At 37.7% G+C, this 18,569-nt stretch overlaps 1 protein-coding gene across 1 annotated transcript in view; it reads right to left on the bottom strand.

The window, feature by feature from the left end:
• FGD4 (FYVE, RhoGEF and PH domain containing 4) overlaps positions 1–18,569 on the bottom strand; it is a gene marked incomplete at its 5' end in the record, with an annotated part of 106,857 nt that overhangs the window by 32,690 nt on the left and 55,598 nt on the right. Inside the window, one exon of the mRNA XM_084285426.1 lies at positions 5,660–5,824. Coding sequence (XP_084141552.1) covers positions 5,660–5,824 — 165 coding nt within the window. The remainder of the gene's footprint in view (positions 1–5,659; positions 5,825–18,569) is intronic.

Raw genomic sequence — 18,569 nt, 5'->3', positions numbered from 1 at the left:
CTGTGCATCTGATAACTAAATTGTACTCGAGAGAGATCGCAGTGATAATTGCAGTCTGAAAAGTACCATGAGGGACATTGTGAAGAAATGAAAGTACCACAAAAAGCTTAAGACTTCAATCAACTATAACTGGGGACAAATGAAATAGAGGAAGAAGAAAGGAAGTCCTTATAGATCAGCTTATTTAATGTGTATGTGTGTACCTTTGGTTCTTTTAAGCTTTGTTCCTATTTGATAAAACAAGCTAAAAAGGAAGTTTTTGAAAGGATCCAGTGCAGCAAAGACAACTGAAAATATTGTAATTTTCAAATAGTTACAACACAATCCTGGAACAAACAGAATATAAAATTGTGTAAGTGCTTGAGTATATGTGCTAACTGAAGCCTTCCTTGTGGGGCTGTGTACATTTGCTCACCCGCAGCTGAAGTGCTGTGGAACAGTTTCTCCTACGCTCCGTCTTCCCAGGGAGCTCTGAGAATGCGTGGCAGAATTAGGCCAACGAGCATCACATAACTGTCAAAGCACTGAATAGGTTACTGCGCTGACAAAGGCGATGGGACAGCTGAAAAATGCGAGACAAGTGGGCTGGGAAAAAGCAGGCCACATAATTGAGCGTGGGCATTGCCATTTCCCTGGGGTAGGAGACGAAAGGGAAAGAGGATGTTGGGTGGGTTTACTGACCAGCACTCGGCTATTTTATAGAAAGGCTTCTTGGAACTCATTGTGTAGAGCCCGCAGTCCTGTGAGTTTTCTTACTTAATAGACTCGTACATCAATTCTTTTGTACATCTCATAATAAGTTAATATCCTCACAAGGATATATTAAAGCTACTAAACTTGAGGGAATTAGTGTCTACTAATAAAGCAGAAAGAATTAGTTGGAAGCTATTTTTGTAGGGGATCCATTGGGACAAAAATCAAATTCTAGGACATTCTGTGAAGGGATTGCACATTTTCGTAGCTATTATTAAGGAAAAAAAAGGAAAGAATTACCAACATAATATTTCAGTAGGGTAAGCTTGAGGAATCTCTGGTCAAACTGGACAAAACCAGTATATCAAAAATTCCTGTGACGTCTTCAGAGGAGAACCACAAACCAAACGGACATACCAAATCCCCAGTGTGAGTTATTTTCTTCTTTATTTCCTATTACCATCTAACAGACAGCATTTCCCATAGTCAGCTGCTGCTGTTGCTACTATTACTTTTAGAAATAGTGCAGTGGGGAAAGGACAGTCACAAGATCAATGAAAAGAAAAGCACAATAGTATAAAAAGCCCTGCAAACCTCCCTGTAAGGTCAACCTTATTAACAGGAATTATAGAAAGCAAATTCCATTAATTCTTCTCTCAATGTACTTCTAAAGTGTTTTGTTTTAATCAGATTATTTTTTCAAAGTTCACACAGCAAGGATTTTAAAGAAAAGAAATGAGAAAAGACCGGCCTATTGTAATATACTGCATAATACAGAGCTCTGTCAAATCTATAAATACTCTTGTCTCTACACTTTAGAATTTTGAGCTTATTAGGAGATATGAACAGAATATTCTGCCAGAAAAAAACAAACAAACAAACAACTTAGTATACTCAGGTAGCTGCTACCGCATTGTGCTAACTGAAATATACAATCAGTGTTTAAATTGTAGTCCCTAGTTGTGCATTCAACTTGGTACAAGCATAAGGAGATGCGAGGTAATTTGAGACACCTACAAATGGCTCAATTGCTGCAACAACCTCTGCTGACAAGAAGGCATATTATCAAAGTCTATCACTTCTCTTAGAAAGCATGGTCATTCCCCCTCTATGCACTTAAATTATGCTGGTTAAAAATGCTGCCACATTTTAATTCAATGAAAATATAAAAACAGTTCCTGTGGTAAGCAACCACAGTTCTCCTGGCTGAGTCATCTTTGTCTTTTTGTATGATCCATCACCTTCATGAGGATCAAACGAGCACAGCTGGACAGATACTGAAGACTTACAGTAGCAAGAACAGTATAAAATAACCAGTAACCTAGACTCAGCAGGAGGAGGAAGAATGTCAGCTCCTCTTTAGGATGTACATTTCCACATTTTTATATCGTGTCAGAACAAGTGTCTTTCAAAAACATATGAAGAAATAAAACCAGTAACACTCAAGTGTGTTTCATTCATTTATATCCTTTCTGAAAATTAGGTTTGGAAACTAGGATTTTGTTTGCAAAAAGAGACATTGCTACAGGTTTTGGTTTCTTAAAGCACCATAGTTTGGAGAAGTCTATCTGGTTCTCAGTTTCAGTCCACTTCACCTTAATTGTACAAGTTTCCTTTGCCAGAAAAAATCTACACTGCACACCTTTAAGAGGTTTTTCAGCTTTTCTGGACCCAGGCCACCAAATACCTTAAAAACCATGGACTAATTTATAATTAGCAGAGAAAGGAGACCAGGACTAACATGACACAGTAAATGCACTTCAGCTGACCAAGTGTTGAATGTTTGTGTCCATACCATTTCATAGTAGCACACACCAGGCCATCTTCTGGAGCAGCACATAATCTCCAACCCTAACAAAGATGCCTCTTTGGAATCAGCAGGAGATTCACAAGTACTCCTAAGTGCTCATTAGAAAAATCTAAATGAGCAAGTGATGTGCAGTCCTCAACTGACAAGATCCTTCATTGCTTTGAGGAAGCGTTGACACTTAACAGATTTTCCTTCCTACAACAATACTGGCTGCTAGAGACAACAGTTTTAGTGTCCAATACTTCGTAATTGGGCATCATATAAAGTTCATAAAAGAGGTTCAAATAGCACGGAATAGAAGAACCTAGAAAAAAAAAAAGCATCAATTTGTTCATGTGACTCCACATGCAGTCTGCTATTGCTAGGTCCAGATCACTGCCCAAGTATTTGTAGGTGAGAGCAAATGTCGAGTTTTCTAACAATTTGCTTCATTTCTTGCACATCACATTTGCCCCAGAACTCATTAGCGTATTTTGCTATTTCCAGTGACTACCTCCAGTCTGGATTCACCCCTTTATCACAGAATGCACCATGCTGATGCAAAGGCAAAGCACCGTGTTTCACAGCTGGTACACACTGTGACTGCTTTTCTCTGAGGTCAAGGCTTCCGCACTTAACTCCCTAACTGGCCTTCAGTCACCTTCTGCTTTCATTCCAAATTTGCAGACTTTCATGAATCAACTTCTACTTAGCACAGAACTCTGACATATGAATTGCTAAATTGTTGATAGAAGGAATTACTGGGGAACAAAAATTGCTTTTTATTTATTTATTTGTTTCCTACTATCAATGTATCAGACAGCTACTTTGTCTTCTCTTTGAAATGCCAGGAAAAAAAAAATAATTTGAAAGAATTTTATATTGGATTCTGTGCAGAAAAAGCATTCACTTGCTCTAACTGCCCTAAGAAAGCAGTTTCCAAAAATTTAAACTACTACTCAGTGACCAAGTACAAAGCAAAGCAGGTTCAGAGTCCACAGTTCATTTATTTCAAGTGCAAGATTTTGGACATTCTGCCTCTATATGAAAGTTAAGCTTATTAAAAATACCCATACCCCACTTATAATCCAACTTCAGAGTGTTCTTTCTCTCTCTCATTTTAATTGTATACATTTTTATAGGTTAGATGAAGGTCATTTCACAGTTAATTCATCAGCAACCAAACACATCGGCATTTCGATTCAGGTCTGTGATCTTACTTCCTTTCATTACAAAAGGACATTTAGTATTTGCAAGACTAGAACAACAATTTGGAGAAACATTTCCTGCTACTATAAAACTAAAATGACTTCATACCTGTACGTTAATAGCTGCTCAAAAAACCAAACAAACAAACAAAACTCAGTAACATTTAAACTAATAAACTAGATCAATTTAGTTTGCTTAAACAATTTGGTCTCCCAAATGCTGATCTCATTTATTCTATTTTGTTTTGCTTCAATTGAATTAAAAAAAGCCCAAACAAAATACTCTGTAATTTTGATATGCAGCACACATTTAATAGGAACAGAGAGAGACATAGGCTTATGAATAGAGCATGCACAAAATACTACTCATGACAGTATTATTGTATAGAATCTCCACAGCTGCATTTCTTAGACTATGACATTACTCCTGGCTATGCCACTTTTTGGAGCAAGCAATTTTGGCATAAATAAAGTCATGGCTACAAAAGAGCAACAACAGCTATGTAACGCCTTGAATGAATGAGGTTCAATAATATCCAATGCCTAATTTATCTAACAGATGAAATTTATACCAAGTGGGCTTTGTTTTTGAAAAGTTTAAATCTTTTTATTCATTGCCCATTTCTCTTTTAAAATACTTTTATTGGGAAGAACATGTGGTCTCTTGCTAACTTAGCTTTGGAGAATGCTTTTCAGAACCCTAGGAACTGGTGCAGAAAGACCACTCTGATAAGCAATGTTTACATATGACTGCCAGTATTGTTCACTGAACTAAAAATGTTTTATCAAAAGGTTAAATAACAACAAACAACATAAAAAAATATTTACTTTGCTCTCATTCTCCTTAAATAAACAAAGCTTTTCAAAAATTTCTTCCCCTCCTTAACTCTAACTACTTAACTACTACTTAACTACTGCAAAATTCTTCAAGATTCATTTTCCCATGGACTGATGCACAGATTTTTTAAATCCACAACATGATGAGTCTACATGATTTTATTTTCTGTTCATAGTTTAGATGTGATCTAGTTTTCTCTAAGTGACTCTAGCTTCTGCCATATCAGCGCTGTCTCAGAATCCAATTCACTGAGCAAAATGATATCAGTCTTCAAAATTCACTTTTTTCCTTTTGAGATGAAGTTCCTACTGTACATCGCTACTAAAAGACATCAGTTCAGATTCTATTTGAATTCAAGATTTCCAGAACACAGGGACTCTGTTATGATCAACCTCAGCAGAATCATCAACGTTACTGAGAAGACCACATAAAAATGGTTAGAGGTATAGATAAGTAATTTCAACATGTAGGTTAGAAACCTCTTCGTCTTCTAAAATTGAAAACGCTATTTATGGACAGGAAGAAGAGCAATCTACTACTCTGCAGGACATGCTGTACAGCTTTTACTGTGCAAGCACCGAGTTCCAATCTCTTTCCACATAATCCTACCTGAACTGAGCTCAGCTGAAATCTCAAAGGTCCTGAATTTCCTCCCTGCTGTGAAGTCAGCCTGCCAAACACTATCTCATTCAAAAATAGTATCACAACCTTCCAGCTCAAAAATGGTAATCCATATGAAAAACAAGCCCTGACATCAGCTTAATATTAACAAGGGACTTGTACATGTTTTCTCATCTCTAGCTACTAGCCACATCTTGGGCACCAAAAGACTTTCACACTTGCTGCCTGGCAGTAAGTGCACGGCAAATTGCTAGATACTTAAGATGCAAGCACCATCTACCATTTTTTAAACCATGTTAGTCCAATCTTTCTTCTGAGAACCTTTTTCAGCAAAATATTACTTCATCAGAAACTACACATTCAAAGCATTTACAGAACATTTGTATTTCCATAGCAAGTTTTTACCCCATTATTTTCTCTTCAAGAAGTACAATTCTTTCAAGGTGCTCTGTTTCTCTGAAAGTAAGATGAAGAACAAATTACCAAACTGAAGTATTTGATACTATTTACCTTGTGGCTTTGGATTTGAAGCTGAACGTGGGGACTGCTTGACTGGCACACTTCCATTTAATCCCTGAGCCGCTTCATTGCGTGCATTCTGCTCAATTAGCCTGGTTGTGGCACTCACTGGGCAAGATCTAGACGGTATTAAGGACTTTGGACAGATGCTGCTGCCTGAAAAACAAATGCATTCAAAAAAACAAGAGTTAGAAACAGGATTAAATGCAAAGTAGAATGACTACAAACACACATTGTAAGTGCTAACACTTCTCCACGGAGAAAATTTGAATACCCGTCTTCACTTTGAAGAGTGTCTTATTGTAAAAATATGCTTTACCTTTCACTCAAACTTTTTACTTCGCTTAAATCTTGAAGAGTTGCATGTATTAAATATATATATAGACACATGTATGTGTGTATATATATATATATATATATATATATATATATATATATATATATTTCCACCATGGATAGCCTAGTATCTCCTAGAGAAAACTTACAATCTCTGACTTCTTCCCATCTGAACTGTCAATGTGCTTGTTCAATAGAATTACTGAAAAAACAGCATGTTTTTCAGCCATTCTATTTCTGTATCCAAAGTGTTCACAAAATGCTATACATTCAAAATATTTCTTTTATTATTGAGGGTAGCATCCAAAATTTGCTAAATGTCTTTTTTTTTTTTTTTTTCTAGGCCAGAGCAATTACTACAGACATTAAAAAAAAAAAAAAAAGAGCAAAACACAAAGCAAGCGAACTTCTACTGAATTTTGTCCTAGCAGGACAGAATTCATTCTAACTGAGAGATATGCTGCTATTTGTAAGAAAGCTGGATGCAAAAATAAAGCAAAACATATCTAAACAACAGAAACTGTAGTAAAAGCATGTGTTAGAAAGGTACTTCTGTAAGCCTAAACCATGCATTTTGTTTTGTGGGTGTGGAAGTTATTCATTCTGTAAACCTTATCAAAGACTTAAAATACTACATGAAGGACCTGGAAATCTCACTTAAGTCAGTATTCTTCCATTTCTGAATCAAAAAATCCACTTTTTTTTTTTTTTTTCCTGTCGGGAAGTGCAAGGGGAAGTCTGAAAATCCATTTCTCATTTTTTGCAGTGTTGCCATAATTATTTTCATTTTCACAAAATAATTAGGGTAGAGTTTGAATAGTTAAATTTATTGCTTTTCTTTGCCATCATTTTACCTCTGCTTGCTTGCGCTAGCAGAAATGAAGCACAATTGGGGTTTTGTTTGCTAGTTTCCAAAAAAAACTAATTCAAAACCCAGCCAACCATTTCATAAGGCAATCCTCTGTTGTCTTCTGAAAAACAACTGGTCTGCAGAACCTAGAAGAGCTGATATAATGCATCTTCCTATCCCGAGGCAAAATCCATTATATCAAGCCATTCTTAGCAACAGCCAAGCCTACTCTTAAAACAGCAGTGGAAAGAGATTCCACAGCTATTGCTTAACACTGTTTAAAGACTCTTCAATACTTTGTGGATTGCTACAGTATTTTCAAATACTTATTTCTTAGAAGCTTATTATCTTTTTAAAGACTTCAATAGCCCTACACTAAGAAGCTGCTTCTAAAATAATGGAGGTTTGCAAAGGTCCATGAAGAGATCAACAACCCACACAACCAAGGCACCAGTATTGGGATCACAACACATGCAGGACACCCATGGCTGCAACACAGCACCATTCCCTCTTCTGCTTCATTCAGTTACCCCAAGAACATAAAGGTGGCTGGTTCCAGAACAAGGCCAATTTAATAATTTAATAAGGCCCACCAGACATTTGTGATCTTAGGAGGAAATTCTTCAGCTGTGCTTCTTTGGGTATCTCCAGATACAAAAAGTTGTCTTGTACTACGATGGGAGCTCTGTCCCAGACCATTCCACATTACACCAGGATATATCCCTTATATACCTTAAGTGCCATCTCCACCTCTCCTATTTAGGTTGGAGCATTGAAAGTTCTTGGCCAGACCCAGGGGATGGCATGGGGGTTGTATGAGCAAGTCTTCCCCATCTCCATCAAAGAACTGACAGGTTGAGCTTCACTCTACCACAGAAACCCATGCCATATTGCAACTGTTCACAGTCCAATTTGGAAATCCCCGACTTACAAACAATTTTAAGAAAAAGTAACTCCTGGCAGGATCAGTACATCCCACACATCAGGTAGTCTACTGAACATACATGAGAAATCAGTCTTACAACTTTGCAGTGAGGGTGAAAACTGTGATGTCTTAGAGCTTTCTGAAAACTGTTCTGTCTGTCTGCAGATCTGACAGCTCACTTCAAGATTTCCACCTCCACAACTGCAGATCAGTGAGAGGCATTGCTACTGCCAACTGTTCAGGCCAAGGCTGGAAATTGCCATCAAAATAGTACCTTATTATTCAAATTCCCTGAGAAAACAAGGTACAGCCAGGGTCAGAATTAGAACATACTTTACACATGCAACGTGCTTTCTCCTGTTTAAGGCTATCACTCACCCAGACACAGAGCTGCTGCTGAACAGGGCAGTTCCTTTTCCCTCCTTGTCAGTGACTACTCCAGCTTCTCCTCCTGGCTACTCTTCCTAGGCTAGCACCAGCAATTGTGGAACCACGCATTGAGATGAGCAGCAGAAATGAAACAATTGAAAGCTGGATTTCGTTTTAGACAGGTGGGTTCACTGAACCCATGGCCACTCCAGCACCACTGCTGGCACAAGGGAAGAGGCAGGAACATGGCTGGCAGGGGGCAAGCCAGCTCCCTGTTGCAGCAGTCCTTACTTCAGTCTAAGTTTATCATTTAAATGCAACCCTAGTTTCTCAAAGTAACTATTCAGGCTTGGATTCTGCCTTGTTAACACACACACACACAGCTTTAGCACAAAGTCTCACAAAACCAGGAACATCTGAAAACAAACTTTTAATGCAAAAACATTGGTCTGCTTTAAAAATCAGTTTTGTTGTCAGCATCCCCCCCCCCACCCACCCTACAAGCACATGCTCATTGCATTCAATGCACAAAAGCCATTTTGCAAAGCTCCTCCACTGTAATACAAGCAACAGAAGAGGTTGCTTCTTTGCAGCGAGATCTTCTGCAACCGCTGATAAAATACAAAACTCCAAGAAGCATTCTGACCTAAAATATACTCTGGTTTAACACTCCTAATGATTCAACACTTGGCGAGTGCAGGGAAGAAGAACATCTTCAAATTCATTATTGTTGCACAAGCCATTATATGAATGATTCATTCTGTCTGGAAGACTTATTTGCTGCAGATTGACACGCTACAGATATTCAAGACATATTTCAAACAAGTAATTCTGTTAATCATTCCACATCCCCAAGCCACATGTTTTGAAGAGTAATATAGCTGCATCAGGATGAACAAAGTACATTCATTTACAAAGGTAAATGAAATTTTAGCCACACCGTACTTCTATACAGAACTGTGTAGTCACATTCTCTGGAGGAAAAGCACACTTTAACATCCCAGGAAATCTAAGCCCTAGTTTCTTGCCAGTGAAAGATACTACCTTCCAGGTGATGTAGGTAGTAAATAAATAAATGTGACAAAAATCTGTAGTGAATATTCCTGTATTTCTATCTAATAACAAAGGCTTGCAAGTATATTTTAAGAAAAACCCCAAACACGTTATTTTCAGCACGTTCAAAAATACCAAACGTTTGCTCCACAAGCAATTCTGCTCAATTCTGCCCATTTAAGCAACCAATCTACCTTTTAGAAATTAAATCGTTCCTCTGTAAGTACAGCTTATTTATTTTTTTTTTTTTTTATTATATACAAAAAGGCAGGTATGCTGCAAAAACCTGCAGTTTCTACTGGGCTGAAACAGATCCCCATTGTGATTGTTTTTAATCTGATTTAAGAAACACCTATGTATTTCTGCAATTTTATATATTATAATAACAGAGAGATTTTAACTGAACTCAGACATGCAATGAGCAAAATACTACTTGCCAGTTACTGTATTCGCTAGTACAGGACTAACACAGCCTGTTATAATTGGGGATGATTAAATACATTGAAAAGCAGAGAAAATTAAAATGGAGGCAGGCAAGAATGTAAATGAGAAAGAAGAGAAATAACTAACAGGAAAGAAAAACAAACATTTTAAGTTTGATAAGTGCTAAGTTGTTTTGCTTATCATCTGCAAGAAAATTAGAAGATGTTTGAAGCTAGGAGATGCATTATCTAATTTTTCAGAGTATTTTAATTAAAAATAACTTGGAGCCATGAGCATTTTAGACAGTCAACCAGCTTGAAATGCCAATAACATGAAAAAAAGACTTGTGTATTTACAAAAGGTTAAAGTAATGTTTTAGTATTGCATTGGTCTTCCATCAGGAGTTCCATGAGCTTGATGAAAATAATCTCAACACCATCAAATTTTCTATGATACCCACTTTTATCCCTGCATCCGTATTGCTCCAGTACCCTCTAATTTTTACTGCCATTGTGATTTTCTCTTGATTGTACATTCTGACTGTACAAAATGCAACATTTCCAGATGTAACCAAAGCCTACGGGGCAAGGGTTACTACCTCGGGACTGGCAGGAGGCAAAATTTAAGTCTCAAAAACAGTTTTATTTCTCTGAAAACTACACAAATACATATAGATATAGATATACATGATGCATTAAGTCCCAAGAATACCTGCCATAATGATTGTGATTTTGATTTAATATTGCTAGATATTTTCACATAACTTCAATGCAAAGCTTCTCCCTTCCTATTTGCCTCAGACGCACATGGAGGTTCAGCTAATATTCTCCCTACCAAAGCCTTTAACTAAAGCATTAGTTTACCAACAGAAATCTAGGCATACAATCTCCTGGTAAACTAAAAACAATATTAAGTAGTTCTGACACTAAAAAGATTCATTCAAACATCCACTTACTTCACTAAACGCTACAGGAGCCATAGCAGGGCCAGGGCAAGAACGAGCTGTTTCCTAAGTACAAAGAAGAAAGCAGCCAAAGGACTCTTGCACAAGCAGTTACAATAACAGATTTGTTGAGGCCTGAGCAGGAAATCTAGTAAATCAGGTCATGGATTTTGCCCACAGCTGTGTCCAAACCTGCTCTCAAAATTAAGTTTTTAGTAACTCAGTGCCTACTATTCACAGGCTTGCCTTGTTTGTGAGGAACCAATAGAATACTTTGAGGCATATACTGCTAATTACACACCCAAACATGTTTTAAGAATAACAGCCTGCAATAAGCCAAAGCTCTCTGAAAATCTGGAGTATGGAGGAGGTGAGTAGGAAGCCTGGAGGTCCAAGTGTCTCTAATGAGAACAAACAAAATATGTACCTTCTTCCAAATTCTGTTAAATGCTATCCTCTGAAGTTAATTATGTATTTGCATTTTGATACACTGTCCCCTCTCTATCATAGCGATGACAGACTTGTGAATGCTTTGCAACTTCAGAATAGTACAAAAATTTCACACTGATACTCTGTTCTGTGCAGATGAGCTCTAAAGGTTAAACGTCAGGCAGTGTTTATTGTGGTGAGCCACTGCTGAAATACTGCAAGCAGTTGATAATGCAGTGCTGTAAAAAGAAAAAAATAACTTGCTGAAGTCAGGAGGGCTGTGTAGCTGAAGAAATTAGTTTTCTTTCTGCAATACGGTGCTGGCCAAAAAATAAATAAAAGGCAAATATCAGAAGGTTTAGAATTACCTTTGAAGAGTGGAATCTTGGAAAAACTTAAGACACGGATCAAATTCTAGTATAGTATTAGTTCAGATACACTTGCTAGCAGAATCCAAAAATGCAGTGTTTTGTTGTTTTTTCTTCCTTGCAAAGCTATTCTCCAGACACAAGCAAAAATATTCTAGGTTCAGCAGAAGAAGGTAGACCACTTTTGGGGAATAACAGAGATGTGATGCATACAAGGCTATTATTTCTCATGTTATTGCATGGAAACATGCCTAGGATTACCAAATGCTGTCTTCCCCTTTCATAGCATTTATTGCAAGGAGTAAACCAATCTGCAAGCAAATAAGGTAGAAAACAAAAAGCGTATTAATACCACTCCTTTTGTTCAATAAACATGGTGAATATAATCACAACATTTGATGGTAAAATTAAACAGGTGAAACATAACCGAACTTAAAATTTGTGTGCCAAATACATGCTACAAAATACTTCCTGGGAACCAGAAAACATTCAGAATCTTAAAAGGTAAGCTAGTTTGCATAATAATGCAGAACAGAGGTTTCCAAATTACAGTATGCACACTACACAGGTGAGCCACTGAAAACAAACAGCAGGAATATAGAACTGAAACAAACTTCAGCAAGTTCAACCATGTGAGACACACAATTTTCTAATAAGAAATTATTTCATTATGAATAATAATTCTTTTGAAATAATTTCACCTCTAAGAAGCTCTGGGTTATACAGAGAGTTTTTGAGAGAACCCAGTTCAAAGCAGATACATACCCGTATCTGCAGATATGTACCCATATCTGCTTGGTCTGAGATGACACATTACTACACTGGTCTGTTTTGTGGGTATTCATGAGATGCAAGTAGTCACTGTCACCTTTCCCATGTTTTCTTGAGCTTTATGGTTGTTCTGGCTGGGAGAAACCATGTGTCTTTCCCACAGTAATTTTTATTTTTGTGCCTGAAATAGTGCCTTACAGTAGCTGCAGCTAAAGAGCACAAATTTGCCAAGCTACCAGCTTTGATGCCACTACATTCAAACAGCTTACCTGCTTTAAGATTTTAAAGCCTAAGCTTCAAAAAGAAGCACCGAAATACCAACAAGATATAACATTGATAACCTTCTGATCTCAGTCTCAGGATGCTATATATAACACAAAGTAAAAGGCTCAATGGTGAATTTCACATTCACTACGTATGTTGTGCCAACACTGGCTATAGCAGGCATACTCAGTGTGTCTTAACTCTGCTTTCCTTCCTGGCTGTGATCTCTGTTCTTTGAGATCTGATCTAAAAGTAATTTCCAAGTAAGCAGGCCTGTGCATCTGCTGTGGTCTTAGTGAAAGGAGTAAGTCAGCAATTAATGTGATTATCTTTCAACATTTGTCTAGATTTTGGATTAGTACAATAACAAAACTTACAGTGCTGGCACTGCTCCAGTAAAATAAAAAAAACACTGTACAAGACTTCAAATAGCTCTTTCCAGGACTGAGCCCAAAAACCAACTTCCTTAGAAAACATTACAATTTCTCCATTCAACAATTAGAGATTACAACAGGGAACACAATACATGCCTCATCAGAAAGGGCACATTCTGGAGTCAGGAATATGGAAATGAAATGTGAGGAAAGGGAATGCAAAGCAAGTCAAAAAAACACCTTCAGTATGTGGAGTCTTTAAAATCAAAATTAATTTGATAGAAGTCCAAGTGGCATATACTATAGTATAATGCTAACTAGTCACGTAAACTAAAACAGAAAAAGGAACAGCAAACAGCTTTTAAAAACTGCATTAAAAACCCACAGTTTGAGCCTTCTGAGAACAAGGCTCACTGCAGTCACCATCTTTTACACCTTCCCCCTGCTGGACCACAACTTTCCTACTGTCTACAGACTTGCAGTGCCAAGTGCTCTCTAATCAGTCAGTTTTTGGAGGATGCCAGTGGTGAAACTGATGCTCAGGCACCTTAGGGGTGGAGGACCTCAGCTGAAGCTGAGGTTTAGTGATGGCCACAGGGGTGGAGGGTTGCGGAAGCTGCAAGTCTGTGAGATAATGCGACAACCCCACTGCTGGCCATTGCTGCTGTGGTTTTCTATTCTTACATCTTCCTCCATCATAAGATGGAGGGCCTTGCTACTGACAGAGCAACTGCTCCAGATGGCAGGGCCTCCAGAAACCTGCCACTGCTACCCCCTCCTCTGAAGGGGAGAAGGGGCATGGAGGGAGCAGGCAGGACTGCCTGGCTCTGGCTGAAGCACGCCTGTGTTTCCCTTGAGTGGAAACCACTAATTCAGAATGTGCTGCCAACGTGCAGTTTGTGGCTTGAGAGTAGTAGCTCATAACTGAAGTCCTCAGCCAAAAACACAGACTAAAATGCTTAGAAGTCACCTGTACTCCTATAAACTGGGACAATGGCTTTAGTGATGGCTGTTGTTAATCAACTGTTTAATGATTATTGGAGATTTCTCATATGAACAGAGACAAGCAACTTTCAAGTCACATCTCCAGAAGAAAATATATGATCAAAGGGAAAGCTGTAAGCAAAACAAGTTCTGTTTACAGGAATCAAGAACTACTTTTTCGCATGAATACTTAGGTTTCTGTATTACAAAACAGTCCCTCAAACTCATTTTCACATTGGTGTTTGAACATGTATTATCAAGCCCAAAATCTAAACAGAAAATATGCAGCTGTGTTCTTTTTACCTATAGAGACTTTTCATAGTTTGTTTTTAATAAAATAGTATCAATATTGTTAAGTGATTTGGGCCCGATTTCCTTCTTTTCATGAAGACTATCTCCAAGACTTAAAGGCTAACAAGGTTTCTGACCCTATAAATGATAAACCATAACCTTTATGTATTTAAAAATGATGACGTTACACAAAAACAAATAAATAAATAAATAATAATAGAGTGTATAGTAAGTAGCAGCAGGTTCATTGCTTCAGGATAACACAGAGTAAGTTGATCCCTGAAACCACCACATTCAGCTTTCTGCTATTACTGTCTCATTTCTACACCAGGTAATTTCAGGTAATTTCTCCCTCCTTGTCAACACAGTCTTTTGCTAGTTCCGTAATACATGATAGCAACTTTCAGCTCAAGAAGTGCTTCTCATGCGGCTATATTTCACAGTCCCAGGGGAGTACTGACTACATGCTTCAATCTCTTCCCTGTGGCAATCGTGGTAAGATTGGTGAGCATTGTACCTGAGGGCCATTTGTTCCCTGTCCTTGTGAGCTTTTTACAGTTTCACATGCATTTGATGAAGGAAGGGCTTGAGTAAGGTTTGTGTCTTTCTCGAGTCCCTACTGCATTAATAGCCATTGTGGTGAACCGTACCATGAGAAAAGATTAGCATGAAGCACTTTTGCCAAGTTTTCCTGAAGTATTTTTTCCTTTCAGTTTTCCTTGTAGAGCTGTGAGGTGAGGAACGGCTTCCCAGCCATTCTACAAAACAGTAACTTTTTTTTTTTTAATGAATTTTAGGTTGATATCAGCATATTTTACACTGGCAGCACTCATCATTTTTGAAATATCCTGACCTCCTACTTAATGAGAACACCCCATTTGAATAAGCAGACCCACTGATCACAGAACAATCACTTGTCTGAACAAGGGCTGTGGCATTGAGCCCTAGATCAATTTTGCTCTCAAATCAAGCTCTTTTGCTTGATTTGTTGAGTCTTAAGATGATTTAATTTCTTCCAGTTACCATACATAAGATAACCAGCAGGATGGCATAACTAAGCAGCAGCCTAACATTTCATATTAAGGAGAGCACCTCCAGTACTGGAGTCATGTTAGGAAAACATGCAGATACTTCTATTTTGTACAAACTATTGAAATTATTCAAGATGTCATATTAAAATATACTTATGCAATTATAATACTAATTCAAAGAATGAAAAAAGTACTCCACTTCTATAAATTATAAGCCATTATAAAACAAGGTTAGTTTTGACAAATACTTAGATTTTCAAAAAAAAAAAAAAAAAAAGATAAGACTGAAATGAAAATTTCACCATTTTGCTCACTATACACTGCTTAAGAAGACCTCCCTATCAAGTCAATCATTGACATTTTCCTCTTCTTCTCTGCCCAGTTACCTATGCAGTTCTTTCAGATTCATCTCATCTCAACTCAGAGCTATTTTAGAAAACACACATATGCTGTAAGACATACATTCAGCTACTTCTGTTGATAAAAGATGAATTGCTAGGAAAATATTTTTAGAAATAGGATGCTTAGAAATAAATAAATAAAAAAAAAAAAAGAAATACCACAGACCCACAAGGGGAAAAAAAAATCTAATAACAGCAGGTTCAAATTATAACTGACATCTATTCTTTCAGCTGATTTGAACACATTGATATAAAAATACATTCTGACAGCATTTAAGTAGTTTAAAGGTATGAATGTATATGTATTATATCTGAAACGCATAATAGCTAAAGGTCCAAACTGAAGTCAATTATGCAATACAAGCCAATAAAATTATCACTGATAGACAGGAACTGCTTCCCACTGCCAGCTGCTGAGGCAGTGTGTCAGGCCAGATCTGGCAACCCAAAACCATCCAGGAGCCAGCCGGCACTGACATGAGTTGTTCCACCCGCTCCCCTCCCTCCTCCTGGCTGCTTGCTCTCACCACTTTGCATCAGTGCTGGCATGCATCTAGCCACAGGATGCAGGCCGGGAAAGTTAAGCTCTCAGAAATGTAACCCTGCCAAAAATTAAAAAAAAAGAGGCAACTAACTCTCTTCCAGATTCACACCTTCAGTCACCTCAGATGCACTGGGGCTTGGGCAAAGATGCAAATATATTGACAGGGGAAAGAAAGACAAGGCACCCCTTTTAGAGGCAAGTAGCCACTAGATGAGGTTAATTCCGTTCAATCCCTTCTTAAGGGTTACTGTTGGAGAAAACAGTATTGAAATGTGTGTGTTTGTGTCAAAACCCTATTCTCTAAACTTATATTAATCGAGACTTAAAATAATATGCTCTAATTAAAGAAAAGGCTGCAGCGTGTTAACTGCACAATAGCATCACAACAGCATACCAGGCACTACTTTTTATTATTTGAAAGATTAAAAGTATATTTAAAATTATGGGTGCAATAAAGAACAGTGATAAAGCGGGTGATAAACATGTGGCTGTGAATCCCTTAAACACTTAGCAGCAGCACAGCTGTGTGGTGCTCCAGCTGCTCAGCAGAGAACACTTTTCCTCCCCAAAGTCAGCGGCGCACAGCCCGCTGTCAGGCTCCCCAAGCACTCCCATCTCCCTGCCAAGTAATTAACGACCATCATCTATGAGACACAGAAAAACAAGCAGCTCCCTGGAATTGGCTCATTGCACTGAAACAGAAATATAAAGAACCCAAAGCTGGACATTTCACAAGAATTCAAGTGCTTCCTGCTTTTGACCTGGTTGGGGGAAGAAAAAAAAAAAAAGTAAAAAAAAAAAAAAAAAGTAAGAATAGCCAGAAAAAGCTTGCTTTAAGTACATTTAGGACCTTCCTTTAAGAGGGACCTTCCTTTTTCTGTCTCCTCAAAGCCTACCATAATTATGCCAGTTTTTATGTGGCGCCTTGCCTATAAAGAGCGATAGAGAGAGAGATCACCATTTCATGCTAACTCATCAGTTTCTAATCATCCTTACGGAAGGAAGTCAAGTACATGTTGCCTGGAATCCAAATGGGGAATAAAGCTTTAGCCTTACATTGCCAAAAATTACTACTGTTTGTGCTGCTGTTCACAGAGCTCGCTTCAGCTCAACAGACCTGCCATCAGCGTAATCACCTCTTGAACATCAAAACAGGTTGCAACAGCTTTACGTTTTACGCTATGAACTGGCCAAGAGATACAAACTGAGAACAATTGTAATGTTCATTTCTCTCTCCTCTCTTTTCCAGAATCCCATTTAAAACATATTTTAAAAAATAACTACTATATGATGAATTTGAAATGTCATGTCTTAAAACTTAATTCAGAGAATTAAAATGTTTTTTCTTGCAGACTGAGATGAATATTTACCATTCTGTTCCAAAAAGCTTAATAGTCATATGATTGTTTAAATAACTTCCCTATCTTCAAATGAGCAAATGGATAGAAAATGCTTTTAAAAAGTCATATAAAGTAAAAATACATTAAACCCACCAACACTTCCTAAAGAGAAATGATTTTAAAACAACTTGAGTTTTATCCAGCATACTTGAAGGATGTGCAACCTTTCACTTTGCAAACATTCTGAAAATGAAAATGCTTATGGCCTCAGGAGAGACTAAAAAAAGCTGCTCAAAACCAAAAATAAAACTACAGAGACAAAGACAACCCCCACAGAGAAGGGTTAGTTTTATCCCCTTCCTTTCCTCACCATCCTTTGAGTTCCCATGACTTACTTCTTACCAACACTAATACTTTTTGTATTTATTGCCAGGCCAACGTAACCCCACAAGAAAACAATATGCTGCTTGTATCACACTAGTTTTCTGCTGTGTGAGCAAGCTGAAATGGCTTGGGGATGAGACCTAAAGCCTGGGAAAGGCCCAGTGAGAGCCTGGGCAGCTCCCTGGCAGCACCCACCCATTCGGTCATGTGTACTGCTTGTCCAGCTGCAGCACAACCCTGAGGACTCCTGTGCAGCATTCACTGTTTTCCTTAAAGCCTCACTTTTTGGCATCAGAAGAGTATCAAATTATTCATTAACAAAAAAAAAAAAAAAAAAAAAAAAAAAAAGCTGACAGCTTGTATGTTGGGGATGAAAGTCTTCCAAAACAGAGAGCAAACAAAAATCTATGACATTAATCAAAACAAACCAAACACACACACAAAAAAAAAAAAAAAAAAAAAAAAAAAAAAAACACCACGTTTGTTTAAGCCTAAACATTTCATTTATTTTATAACCTGAAGTTTGGCAATACTCCAATCCCTCTCCACCTTATATGACCCCACCCAGTTGTTGCTTCCCTCCTTTATTTTTTCATTTTTCTCCTTCCCTGCAAGCGACAGGTCATTCTTGCATGGGCATCTTTACAAGCGAGAGCAGTCACAGTGTGTTAAATATTTCACAACAATATAAAGCAAAGATTGTGTTTGATAACTACTAACTCCTCTTCCTGTCAATGACTGTCTGTCATACTGCAAGGAAACACAGACTCTGAGTTTCCATATCCTTCAAGGAACTTAATCCTTTTGTATCATAGCAATCG

The sequence above is a fragment of the Netta rufina genome, assembly GCF_964035555.1.
Source record: "Netta rufina genome assembly, chromosome: 1".
NCBI lineage: Eukaryota > Metazoa > Chordata > Aves > Anseriformes > Anatidae > Netta > Netta rufina.
The sequence above is the reverse complement of the archived record's forward strand: the minus strand, read 5'-3'. Positions and strand labels throughout refer to the sequence as shown.